We start from the raw sequence: 13816 nt of genomic DNA, 5'->3' as shown, positions 1-13816 counted from the left end.
CTCTGAGCAGCTTGGAGCACTGGCTCCCTGGAACAGCACCCTGTCCTGGAAGGGTTACGTTTGAACCCTGCTTAGCTCTCACGGCTGCTGAAACCCTGGACAACAAACCGCATTGTTTTAGGTGTTCTTCTTTCTTGCTCACAACCTGAGTTCTTTCTGTAAGAAGCTGTTTTACATCCATAGTTCAGGGTGTGCCTTTACATTGGACTCAGAATAGTAGTGTGTGTTTGTTTTCATAAATGAGAGGGAAAAAGAAAATTGTAAAGAAAAGCCTTCTCCAAGTGCCAGGAATGTTCAGGCTTGTCAGAGGATCCTGGGCACGGGATCCTTCTAGGTTTTCCAAACTAGAAGTCCCATCTCAAGTCACAGTTTGAAACACAAACCCACTGCCTCTGGGCACCTGGTCCTGCTGCTGGTTCCAGGCCTGGGGGCTCCTTGTAGGAAGGCTCCCTGTCGCCATTCCTATCCAGAGTGCCAGGAGGTGCCACGGACAGGGAGGGCTCTGGGGAGAGGGCGCCCGTGCAGCGTTAGCATCTGAACGTTTGCACATAAAGTGAAGTCGAAAGACAAACTGGGGCATGTACTGCCCCAGAGGGTGCTGGGACATCTGACAGGTAGTCCAGGGACCCGGCTCTCTTTCAGGAAAGAAGCCAGTGGACAGAGTGGGAGCTCTGGCCCGCTTCCCGCCATTTCATTCTGAAGCCGGCACTTACGTCCCGGGGAGCAGCACCTAGCGCCACTCCAGCGTCTACCGACCAAGGAACCAGACTCCACCCCCACCTGAAGAGGGGACAATTCATGGCTGAAGAGTCCAGATTCAAAAGATGTGGATTCTAGTCCCTGCTCTGTCACTTACACGCTGTGTGTCCCTGTGCAAGCTAATTCAACTTCTCCGAGCCTTGGTTTCCTAATCTGTGACACTGGGATACCAAGAGTATCCACTTGCTAAGCTGATGTGGGAATTAAAGAATGCAAACCGCACAGCCTGCACTTGGCCCACAGCAAGCACTCAAGGGCAAGAGCTGCTAGCGCTGCCCATCGCGGCAGCGGGAAGTTGGATAGTTAGCATTTACACGGGCACACTGTGACCCAGGCACTGTCCTAAGCCCTACATGTTGATTCCTGTGTTCCTCATGGCACTCCATGAAGGTGGCTACTACTGTCATCCTCACTTTATAGATAAGGAAGAAGCTGGGGCCCGGAGAGGTTTCCTAATTTGCTCAAGGTCACAGAGCATGTTAGTGAGCGGCAGAACACAGAGGTCCAGACACACTAATGTGGTGTCCTCTGCCGGACAGCCACTGCCCACCAACTATGTTCCGGAATGGATACTGGGGATAGAAGTAGGAGCCAGACACAGTCTTCAAGGAGCTTATAGTCAAATGGGGCAGACAGATGCAAACCAAAACACCCAACCTAACAGGCAGGGACAGAACAAAGTTTCTGGAGAGGAGTTTGCAGAGGAATTTCTGGAAACCAAAGAGCACCATTTGGACTTAGAATAAGAAAGCTTCCATTTTGCCCTTAGCCTGTGCATTGATAAGAAGAACACAGGCTTTTTGCAGATGTCAGGCCCAGTATCACTCTGTAATTGAAACTGGCCTCAGAAACGCAGTTTCTGATAATAAAAAATGCCAGGACTCCTTCTCCCCTCATTATTAAGGGCCTAAAATGCTCAATTCATAACACACAGAAGAGCCTGCAGACCATTCAATTGATGAAGTCAGCCCTCCAGTCTGCCCGTGGGGTGTGAATGAGGGTCTCTACAGTCATGCTCACCCCTAGGGATGAGTGTGCCCCTGGAGCTGGGGCCACCTCGCCCAGCACAGGCTGGCACTCAGGAGTCGGCCAATGGCACTGATGATCCCTTCCTTCCTGAGCTCACAGGTCCTCCAAGGAAGCACTGAGCTTGTGGGTGCTGAAGCTCTGTTCTTGCCTTCACATCAGCAGTCAATTTTTTACTTCTTCCCAAGAAATGCTGAGATTCTGCTCTCCCAAGAAAGGGAAGGACTTGCCTTTAAAAACGAGGCAGTACCTTAGGAAGGGTTTGATCACTGACTGGGTCTCAGAGAGGGCTCAAAGTTCCACCATGTCAACTAGTGAGGTCTGTAGTGTGCTGGGCAGGCAGGGACCCAGCTACAGCCCCGGGGGGAGGTAAACTGTGAAAGGATGAGGGTCTCCCATTGTTCTTGGGCTAAGATCCAAACTTCTTACTGGGGAGCACAAGGCCAGTCTGATTGTGCCCTGTTACTCCTCCAGCCCAGGGTGTGGCACTTCTTTTAACAGACCTCTAACCACATGGGCCTCCTGGAATACCTGAGGGTCTCTGCCCTGGCTGACTCCTCTACCTGTAAGGCCCCACTCAACTCTACACACAGCTTTGTACCCTTGAAGTGTCAGCTAAGATGTCACCTACTTGGAGAGACCTTGACTGACTACCCAGTCTAAAAAAAGGATTCTCTCTCTCTCTCTGTCTCCTTATTCCTCTCCTGCACAGCACTGGTGCTGGTCCTCAGCATGTTTGTCCTCAGATCCATTCTTCATCCTCTCCCGTGTTTCCCAGGTATGTCTGCAGGCTTCCATCTAGGTTTGGCCAATGGCAGCCATTGGGGAAACCTGGAAGGTGCAGGAAGGGTAAAGCCGGGTATCTCCTGCCCCCACCTCTGCCTTGGGAGGCATCTCTGCAGCTGCTGCCTCTCCTCCTTGGCCCCGGTTTCCATTGGAAAGGCCACCACAGTTCTACCTTCCCCAGGGTGACCCCACCCTAGGCTCCAGCAATACCACCTCTTCCCTGGTCTCTCCAGCCTAGGGTGGTGGCCGCTCCCCACTGTGTCTAATCGCTGAGCTGCCTCTCTGTCCTCCGGCTTCTCAGCTCTCTGCCACCTGTGTAACGGATCCCCTGCATTAAAATGCTATTTCTAATACTCCAGTAGCTTCTATTTTTCTGCTTAGACCCTGACTGATATAACACTTACCATAACTTGTAATTTTTTAATTAATGTGTCCAGTTACTTAGTTATTGTCTAGACCCACAGGGCAGGGACTGCATCTGTCTTGTTCCTTATTACATCTCCAGTCCCAGCACAGCACCTGGCAAATAGTGAGCTGTGTTAATTAATAATATGAAACACTTGTCAAGTGACAAAAAGAAGTAAAATCGATGTTCCCCAAGAAATCCTCAAATTTCCAAAAAGAAAAGGGAAATGCCATTTGGAAATGGTGTGTATTTACGCACATGGTTTGTTACTAAAACAGCAGCAGAGGGAAAGTGGGTTTTGACCTTTTCAACCCAAGAGAGGCACTGAGACATCCTTCAGTAAGTAGGCGGTGAGTTAACTGGTCTTGGTTAAGAAATCAACACAGCTCCAGGGACATCCAGTCCCCATTAGGTGCCTCATCTCTGGACACACACCCACAGCTCCTGGGTCTGCACAACTCTGCACACACGGAAGCCAAGCCTTGGGGACAAACCTTTTTGCGGTCTCCACAGACTTCTGCTCTGCCAGCTCCTTCTGCAGCTCCCTCTCCTTGGCTTCCTTCTGCCCAATGGGGCAGTCCTCGGGGACAGTGAACAGGGACAGGGCATCTTTGCTGTCCTCTTCTCGCAGCACTTTAGCAAACACCTTCTCGGCCAGGAGCCGGACTTGCTCATCCACTTCAGAGATGTTCAGCTTGGGGAACTGGCGCGGCATCTCGGCTAGCAGAGAAAGAACACACATTAACTTCACGAATTTCTGGGCGGCCTGAGTCACCGGTGCAGGGGAGGAGAGGCAGCAGGCCCGCCTGGTCCTCGGAGTCAGCTGTCTACTCGGGAATTCCCCAGACCAAACCCACATGGCAATTTCAAAATAAGTTCAGTAAGTAACTGGGTTTGGGGCATGTAGGGCTACTCCCGTGTCAGGAGGAAGCAAGTATCCAGAAGCCAAAGGCTGTTTAGCTAAGGGTGCTTCCCTTTCCCCACTCAGGGATCTGCAGCACACTGGCGGCCCTGCCCTCCTGACTCTGTGGCCACGATTAAGAAGGGACAAGAGACAGCTCAGAACACTCCCTCCTCCAGACTGTGAGGAGCCTGTTAGCCTCCCTCCCCCACTTCACAGAGAGGAAGACCAAAGCCCAAAAGGTTTAACCATTAGCTTAAGGTCCCACAAGTTAACAGCAGAGCCTTGAAAAATCCAAAGCCACATTCTTCATTATATAAAACAAGGCCTTTTGCTAAAAAGAAAGAATCTGCAATCACAGTTCCAGTCCCCTAAACCTTCCAGAACCTTCTAACAAGTCACAGCAAATAAAATAAAGGTTTGCGGACAGGATCACTCTTTACTGAGCTGAAAACTCACTTCCTCAAAGCATCTTGCCCTATCTCTCTGCATACTGGCTCTGTGCTATCAGTAACTGGCCTCAATCACCTGATTTCTTTCTGTCTCTTTCTTTCTTTTCCTTTTTCTTTGTTCTTTTCTTTCTTTCTTTGCAAATACTTATATAGCACTTAATATATGTACTCTGCCAAGAGCATTATATGTATTAGTTCAGTCAATCTTATCGTTCCCATGTTATAGTAGAGAAAATGAAGGCACAGACAGCTAACTTGCCCAGGGTCACACTTTTAATCCGTCACTGTCTCAGCCTTTCTCCCCCGTCCCTTTCCTCTCGGAGCCTCTGCTCAGAGATCTGAACCCAGGCACCTGGCTCCCACACGTGTGCCCTTAACCACTACGCTGTGCTGCTCTTTGTGCATTTGGGTGTCAGGGCAGGGTCTCCTCATAGTCCCCACACTTATGGAATGGATGAATACTGCACCCTTTCCAACAAGCCACCCTTACCAGGAGCGGATCTGGAAGGAGTTTCCTGTCTACCTATTGCCACAGTTTCTTTAAGGCTGGTTGTGAGAAGTGGTTTTGTCAACCAGACAGATAAGGATGAAGGGGAGGCTGCCCTGTTGCTGTCTGGCGGGGGGGAGGGGGGATCCCTGGGCTGTCTTGGGACAAACATTCCCCGGCCTCACAATTTTCTCATCTGTGAGATGAAGGGATTGAACTAAGTGGTCTCGAAGGCCCTCTCAGGTCTAAGTGGTGTGATTCTAGGTAGGAGAGAGGTTTCCGGCACCGGAGGAGGGCTTGCTGCCCTGGTCCTCTCAGCGGCATCTGGAACTGCTCATGACACTGACAGGAGGGAGGAAAGCAGGCTAGCAAGCGGCCGTCACGGCCATGTCTGTGGGCCCCTGGACTCGGAAACCCATTTCTCCTCCCCTCCTAAGGACGTGCCTCTCCTGGGCCTCTCTCACCCTAGGGGGAGGGGTGGGGGAGGGGAGAGCGCTGGGGAGGAAGGGCTACAGGCAACCGAGCTGGTCTAGGGAGCAGACACCAAGACAGCAAAGACCTGGCCTCTGCAAAGAGGAAGAGGAACAGAGCTGACCATGGTGATTTCCATCCCCTGATAGCAGAGAAGAGGAAGCTGGAACCCATCAGAGCACAGGCTCAGAGGAGAAGGTGACAGGGAGAGAAACGTTAGAATAGCACAAAGTACCAGACCCAGGAGGCTCTGTCAGGCCGAAGCAAAGCAGGCCCCTGGCCCCCCAACTCTATACCCACAGGTCAAGCGCAGCGTTTCAAGACCCCACATCACATCTCAGAAGCAGACATCAAACAGGCCCCAGGCAGAGGGCAGCAAATGCCGTAAGGCAATATACCATTTGACTAAGTTACCCTACTTCTAGAAATTTCTTCTAAGAAAAGAATATAAGGGAAGGAAAAGCACAAAAATGTTTACCTGCACTCTTTACATAAATGATTTTAAAATGTCCAAAGTAGAGCATACTCACTTAAAAAAAAAAATGTTAAGCAACCAAAATGATAATAATGAGAGTGCAATCACATAAAAAAAATTCTTGTGAAAGACAGTAAATTAAAAACCTAATACATAAAACTGTACCCATGCTTTGATTACAACAATATGAAAATGCATCCCTTATGGACAAAGGGTTGCAAGGGAGATCACGCTCGAAATGGCCAGATGGCGGGGTTGCCTGTGTGTGAGGAGATGTCCCACTCTGATAATTGATGCTGCTGTAATGTCACTTTTAAACACAAAGAGAAGAGAAAGCAAATGAGTAGACTTAAGACTTTATGAAAAGAGAGAAAATTAGGAAAACAAGTCGAACATCTCCTTCTGGCAGGTGTTGGCAGTTAGGGCCTCTCCCACCTAACCCGCACTAGTAAGGGAGCTAACAGTGGAGACCTATCTCTGCATTCGCTCCTACCCTCCACGAAGCTGCCACCACCACCACTTTCCTACCCGCTCCATCCCCACAGACGCACAGGCCTGGCCCAGACACACGTCACTGGGCTCCCTCAGAAACAGGCATCTGGGTGGGTGGAAGACCCTTTACGTCTGGGGGCTCTCATGCCAGATGCTGCCAGGTTTGTCCATGAAGCATTGCTAACTTGCTCAAGTTAATTAAACAAATCTTTTCAGGTTGCATCTTTCTATAAAAGATCTTCCTTTTTCTTTAGCTTAAATAGCTTAGCTCAATCTTTCCTAAACTGGAACCCATAAGATGCTGGTAAAACAGGTCCCGTCGTCGGTTACTGGGAGATACTGCATTCCATAGCCCCTCAACCCACATTCACAAGGCCCATAAGAGACTCAAGGATCATAGAGTAGCATTTCCAACCCTTTTGTTGTTTTACTATTTGTTTCTTTGTTTACAGAACCCATATGAATCTTATGCAGAACAACTACCAGCATCTTAAATGGCTGGTGAAAAATTCATTCTATACCTTAGTATGGACCAAGTATCCCACCTGGGGTGCCGCAGCCTTAGCAGCCTGCTGCACATCTGCTGTCTTCTGGATATCCTTGGCAGACAATGCCCACCTGCCAACCCTTCCCTCCAGAGCTTTTCTCCCCACCAGACCCTCCAGACACCTGCCAGGCCAGGCATGCCAAGGAAAGCCCACTCCGCGGACGCCAAGCAGAGTTTCAGCTCCAGCTGCCTGTTCATGCCTGGCTTTCAACCATTCATCAGCTAAAGCCAGCAGGCTTGGGAGGCTTAACTGTGAATTCACCGGCATCACTCACCAGTGATGCAGCTTATCTCACTGTTACACGCCACGCGCTCCCATGAGCTTGAAGTGTCCCAGAGTTAGAAAGCCCTAAAACACCACCAGTTTCAACAAATAGTAACTTTTCACAGCACCACAGCCCCTCCAGAAAGGCAGCACAGTGCCACTTAAATCCCCTCCTTATACAAATGAGCAGTTTCCTACTCTTACCAGGCTCCCATCACCAGAACCCACGACACAGACCTGAGCCTGGCGCTGGAGTCTCCATGACTGATCCTGTGGCATCCATGACTGATGGATGCCACACAGGCGACGCGCTAGAGCCAGGTGTTACGTGCTGCCCAGGGAGCTGAGCTGAGTCAGTGTGTGAGCGCAGCTAGCTGGGTCCTGCCTGTCACTGCCGGGCTGGGAGGTCTCTGCTTTGCATATCTGTGAGCAGAAGTGAGCCAGAGCAGGAAAAGTCTGGGCTTGAAATTCTTCCGTGAATATGACGTACAAGTGGAAAATTTCCAAGAGTCCTAAAGGCCCCAGGTAATGCCAGCTATCCCAGGCAAGATGGCTGTGGTATCTGAATGCAGGGTCCTGGCCCTGTTCACAGCCCTCAGCAGAAGAAACAAAACAGCAGCTTCCCCAACACACAGTACATTCAGCCACCCTGACTGATGGCAGGAGATAAGCCACAGCCTCCCTCCAACACCCAGGCTCCTCCTGAAAGCTGAGCAGCAACGAGCGATACCATCCCCTTTGCTGCTTCCTTTTTGAACCCATTTCAGACCTGGCCTGGTGACTGAATTCATTCTATCAAGGGGATTCATCTCAGGCACAGCCTGCCCTTGCTCCTCTCAGAAAGCCCCCAAAGCAACCCTCCGGAGAGCACCCCAGGACTGGCAGGGGGGGCTCCAAGCCCAGTTCCCAGTACAATCCCCTCCCTCCCCTCCTCCTCTAAAAGGGAAGGACCATGAACTGCTTCCACCTTTCCCAGGAAAGGACAGAGACTCAGCGAGCAGGGAGAGGGACTGCCTCAGCACAGAGGCAGAATGCAGACAGGGGCAGGCTGGAATGAAAAGTAGGCAGCCTCATTCCACACCTTCCTTTCTTCCCAGAAAGAAGCTGCACATCACAGGTGACTGAGCAGCCTGGAAAGCTCTACCAACACCCGAAATACACACACAGAAGAATCATGCCCACCTGACCCACCCGAGCCCACCCCCACACCCACCCCTTCTTACTGCCGCTCGTGGCTCCCACGTGGGCCTCCAGCTCGGAGCAGCCTCCTGAGCACTGGCTGGACTCTGCCGTTCTCCCTGGGGAAGATGGAGACCACCTCAAGGGACCCACGAGAGCAGTCCTCTAAAACCAAGCAGGGTGGATTAAAACAGCATCAGGGGGTGCTAAGCTCCGTTTTTCATCTGCCCTTTAGGAGAGTGGGCTGGCTAAGAACAGACACACGGCCTCCCAGTGACTTAGACAAATCGTGTGGGTCTGGGAGATAACCATGAGCAAAATGGCTATTTCTGTGGTGCTGTTGAAATCCTGGGGAGAAGAGCCCAGAAAGGATAGGCCAGTTGTTTACCGGGAGGCTAGCTGTAGCCCTGACTTGGGCCTGAGTCACCTCCTCATGTCCAGTCGTGAGGTTGTGCCTTACTGAGCACACATCATAATTCCTGCGAGCACAGAGCAGATTACAGGGTTGACACATGATCCTCAGGCTGCCGCTGGGCTTTAGCTACCCAGGGATTACGATCCACCTGTCCTCACAGCTGTTTCATAAACAGTGCAACGAGCAGGCTACAAGCAACCTAGAGGGAGGGTTAATATTTATTCATTAAATAATTAAATGGACTTAGAGCATAAGAAAAAAGAAACCCAAGCCCTTAGTACTGTCCTGCCAGAAGGGAGGGGAGCAAATGATTCCTTCTGCTGGTGTTTTGGGGAAGGGGGTGGTTCTGTGGAGCTGCAATGGGCATCTTAGCCCATGGACCTGAGTCCAGCATGTTCAGGGGGTTTTATTCTGCACCTTTAACCAGATCCTGGATAGCCTTAATCTAAACAAGCATTTTCCAAAGTGCAGTCTATAGAACATAGGATATCAGAAGGCTTGGAAAATAATGCATAGTCCCTTATGAGGATTCATGCAATATTTCTACTAGCAGATTCAACATCTGAGAAGTTTTGCAATGAAGAAAAGCTGCTTAACTTTGTTTAACCCAACACACTTATTTGACCGTCCCATCACTGTTGTCATAGGAAAAATACCTATTAATATCCTATGGCATGGGCTTTGGAAAACACCTTCCACTTTGAATCTTCATTTTCCAACCTAGAGAAAGCTGCCTTCCTGGGGCCCAGCTATGGGTGTGAAACCCAGTCCCTCTGGTCCAGACAGAGATGGGCAGTAGCCCCACTAAGATGACACAGATCAGAACAATGGCCAAAGGTCCTACAGGAGCCAAAGGGAGAAGCTGCAGAACATGGGCAGTTTAGGGGAAAACTACAGCTCTGTCTCAGGAGTGCAAGCTCTGCTCAGGACCTCACAATTCCACCTTGAGCCTAACATGTCCCTGCTCCTTGTGGCCTAGATGTCTCCTTGGACTGAAGAGCACCAGTCCCAAGCTCAAAGCCTTATTTCCCTTTTGAGTGGACATCAAGACAATCTACGATAACCAGACAGACCCAGGGCCTGCTTCTTCTGCCCAAAAGACCAGACTGCATTCACTTTTATCACTCAAGTGCCCCTTACAAACCCTAAAAGACAGGAAAGGCTGGAATCAAATTATGTCTCATCAAGAAAGACAGCACTCTACTCCCCAAAAGCAAGGCATGAGCTTGCCTATACAAATCCATTCATTTTCCTTCTCATCTCTGAGGTGTGTGTGACTCACAAGGAATTGGGCAAAGGGGTTTCACCTATAAAATATCAGCTCCATGACAAATCTTACCTGTCTTGTTCATGATTGTATCCCCATGCCTGAAATATGGGAGGCATTCAACAAATGTCTGTTGAATGAGTGAATGAGCTTAGTCAATCCACCCATGGCAGTCTCAAGAACCAGTACAGTGTATGGTTAAGAACATAGACTGAAGCCAGACTACCTAGGTTAGATCCTGTTCCACCACTTAGCTTCATAACCTTAGCCAAGTTAATAAACTTTTCTGTGGCTCAGCTTTATTCCTTATAAAATAGGGATAATAGGTTGCCATGATAAATTAGTTAGTATATGTAAAGTGCTTAGACTAGTACTTGGCACAAGAATATGTGCTTTATAAGCATTATCTCTATCAAGATCACTGTCATCATCATCATCTTTATTATATCAGATAGAAGAGAGGGTCCAACTGAGAAAATTAACATCAAGTTTTATCCACTGAATCCTTTTTATTCAACATTATTTATTGAGCACTATTATGTACCTGGTACTCTCCCAAGTTCCTACCTGGGTGCAGGAAAAAGGAAAACATGTTTAAATGTGAAGCCAGATCAGAAGGAGAAACAGCCTTCTCCTCTATGAATACTACTTCTTAGTGACTGTGCATGGCCAGGACTTTAGCCATGAGCTCATGCTCCTATGCCCCAGTCAGTTCCTTATAAATCAAAAGTCCAAAGCTATTGTCTCTTGTCCTAGATATGCAGCCAGCACACGGAAGAACTATGAGATTAATATACTTGGTGGAAGAAGTAAGAAAGCCAATGAGCAGCTTCAGGAGAGAAAAGGTATCTCCCTGTTTAACCCTAAGGATATTTTTTATCTGCCCATGACATTCTCAAGATCTAGGATCGATTTTGAGGCCATTTGAAGAGTGATCCAGCAAGAAAAACAAGCCTCATCTCTCAAAGAACTTCTTGACCTATCTAGGAGCCACTGACCCCTTATCCAGGACCTCAGAAGACAGGCTGGGCTAAGGATGGGGCTGAGAGATCAAAGAGTCTCCCAGCAACCCACTCATGCAAGCGCCATTATTCCTAAAGAGGGAAGCCCCATACCATCATCTTCAGAGCAAGCCAGGCCCCTCAGAGTTGCAGCCAGGCCAGGCCAACTATCCCAGACCTGCTGTCAACACCCCAAGAGGGGGCAACTGACAGAGGCTCTGTCTGTCTGGCTCAGTGGCTCCACTATCACTCAGCATGGATGCTTCGCAGCCAGGGAAGGAATTTCCCATCTGAAGGTTCCAGTTGCAGCCAGCTTTTCCTTGAAGATGGCCAAATGTTAGTCACCACATCTAGGGGGAAAGCAACAAGGTTCAGGACCATGCTGAATCCCTCCTTATGCTGCTGCCTTTTACCCAGCTCCTTTACTAATTTGCCATCACCAACCTTTCAGCTACATACACTTTAGGGAAATGACACTCCAGTTAGCAAGCATCTCCTACTCTAGGGTCTCTCCAAGCTCTCCCCAGAGGCCTCTGCCAGCCTAGACAAGCCATTAGCAGCGGTGCTGGCAAAGCGACTACCAGAAGATCGAGGGCTGAAAGCAGATGCCAGAGCACAGGGCTGCACACCTCCCTTGCCAAGAGACAGCCAAAGAGGTAGGGATGAAGGCCTCAAACGACCCCAGCACCCTATCATCCTGTCCACCCCCTGCCTCCAGGTAGAAGTTCACCTCGGCGGTCTTCATCTGGCTGGTCCTTAAGCACCTAGAAACTTGTCCAGGTGCTTAAGAGGCGAGGCGTTAAGTCCCAGGTCCCTTGATTTCCAGAACTAAACCTTGCGATTCCAATCTAGGCCGCCAGGGAACCAGGATGCTGCCGGCTCACCTGAGGCCTCTGGAGCCCGCCGGGGCCACCTCAGGGGCAGGGGCAGGGGCAGGGGCAGGGGCAGGGGCAGGGGCAGAAGCAAGGGCAGAGCAGGCGGATGAGCTGGGATTCGCGCCTCCGCCTCTGTGAGCCTGGAAGCCGGGAGCCGAGGTTCTGCCCCCAGAGCGCTGCTGATTCCGGCCCTGCGCCGCAGGGTCCGCAGGGCGCGGGCCCAAGGTCAGCAGTGCAGCATCGCGCACTCACCGGGTTCGGAGGACAGGGCCATGCCGTGGACCCGAAGGGGGCGGCCGCAGGGCTGGAGCAAAGGTGACGCGCTGGGCAGGGCGCACAGCAAGAGCCGCGGAGCGAGGCTGCCGGGCACTGAAGCCAGCCAGGGCCGGGGCGGGCCAGGCCGCGCCCCGCAGCAGGCGCGGGGGCCGGGCGTTCCGAGGGCGCAGCGCCGCGGAGCCCCCGCCGGGCCGGCCCAGCGCCGGGAGGGAGGCCGCCTCGGCCGGGAAGCAGCCCGCGCGCCGCGCGCCGCCCAGTCGGTGCCCTACCTGGGCGCGGAGCGGAGGAGCGGCGAGGGGAGGGAACGGAGGGGCGCGGGCCGGGCGGCCGCCGCCCGCCAACAGGCCTGCCGGCTGCTACCTGAAGCGCCGGGCCGCGCTGCCAACGGAAACTTGAGCGCACCAGGGGCGCGGCGGCCGCCCTGTCCCTCTGCCGGAAGCGCGCCCGCCGCCGCCTGGGCTCCGCGGGGCCCGCGCCGCAGCCGGTCAGACGCCAGCCGGGCTCCCCGGACCTCGCTGCCGCTGCCCCCGCGGGCTCCGACACTGCTCCCCGGGGCGTTCGGATGTGCCTGAGCTCTTCCCCTTCCCGCTAGAACTTCCCCCAAGACGAGAGTCTGGTGGTCTCCGCCCCCACACAGGTGACTTACTCCCTGTAGCCGAAGTGACCCGCAAGCATCGGTTTTCTCCCAGGCGTCCGTCTGGTCCCTTGGATCACTTTCCCGCCCCTCCTAACACACACACACACACACACACACACACACCCTCCACCCCTCTGCTCTCTGGCTTTTACACCCGCCCCTCAAAGTCCGGAATGACCTCCTAGTCGTCAAAGCCAGCGGGTGCCCTGCAGCCTGCCTCACTCACCTCTTCCCGGCGTGTCAGCCTGTGGCCACGCCCTCTTCCTAGACGCCTGGACGACGGTTTCCAGAGTTGGCCCCCGCGCCCTCCTCTCTCCCCGACTTTCCACAGCTGGGTGCCTATAACTTCTCGGCCTCCATAGCCTGGCTTTTCACTGTGGTGTTCCCCGGGGTCCCACCGTGCCAGCCCCCTCTCTCACTCTGCTGGCCCATTCGGGGATCTCAGCCACTCCCACGGTGTTAACAACCTCCTGCCTGCTAAGGACTCTGGAACCCCATCTCCAGCCCAGAATGCTCCAGACGCGCTGCAGATGGTGTATGTAGCTTCCTGGGGAACAGATCCACTGGCGGTGCCTAGGCCCATGGAAACCTGTCCAGACCCAAACTCCTAATTGCCCCCAGGGAGCACGCCAGAACCTGCTTCTGTGTTTCCAGTCTTAGTGAATGATGTCACCGTGCACCAACTCCCCAGGCCACATTTGGGTGCCATCCTTGCCGCTGTCTCCCTTTCATCTCTCGCACCAAGTTAGTCACCAAGCGCCGAAAAGAAACTTTTCATCAGTGAGCACCAGCATGTGTCCTCGTGTGCCAACCACTGTCACATAGTTGTCTCATTTAAGCACCAGGTTTTCTTCCTTCTACCTCATAGCCTGACATTTACTATTTATTTATTTATAAATGATATGCACATGAGACTGTGTTAATATATTATAAAGCACACTAAAAACATCGAAGGATGTAAAGATGAAACAATAATTTAAAATTACTTCATTCTTAATGAATAGCACTATATACCTTTTTCCTTTCACTTTGAAGTTATTAGCAATAATCTGTTCAGTGAGAGCAACATGATTAAAAATGATTGTAACAAAACTTAGTT

At 51.6% G+C, this 13816-nt stretch overlaps 1 protein-coding gene across 5 annotated transcripts in view; it reads right to left on the bottom strand.

The window, feature by feature from the left end:
• Positions 1-12779, bottom strand: part of AMPD3 (adenosine monophosphate deaminase 3) — a 46400-nt gene extending 33621 nt beyond the window's left edge. The window contains exons 1-2 of one of the 5 annotated variants that reach the window (XM_069469566.1): positions 12649-12779; positions 3472-3697 (exon numbers count right to left, since the gene is read on the bottom strand). Coding sequence is in view for 4 of the 5 variants with exons in the window: in XM_069469562.1 (XP_069325663.1) it covers positions 3472-3697; positions 7305-7350 (272 nt within the window). In the remaining variant the exon portion in view is untranslated. Of the gene's footprint in view, positions 1-3471; positions 3698-3783; positions 4068-7304; positions 7677-8290; positions 8488-12056; positions 12079-12648 lie in introns of those variants that run through there. The other 4 variants (XM_069469563.1, XM_069469564.1, XM_069469562.1 and 1 more) reach the window with 4 other exon arrangements.
• Between the last annotated feature and the right edge of the window lie 1037 nt (positions 12780-13816).

The sequence above is a fragment of the Eulemur rufifrons genome, chromosome 6 (assembly GCF_041146395.1).
Source record: "Eulemur rufifrons isolate Redbay chromosome 6, OSU_ERuf_1, whole genome shotgun sequence".
In the NCBI taxonomy this organism is placed as follows: domain Eukaryota; kingdom Metazoa; phylum Chordata; class Mammalia; order Primates; family Lemuridae; genus Eulemur; species Eulemur rufifrons.
This window is presented reverse-complemented; position numbering and strand designations above follow the sequence as displayed.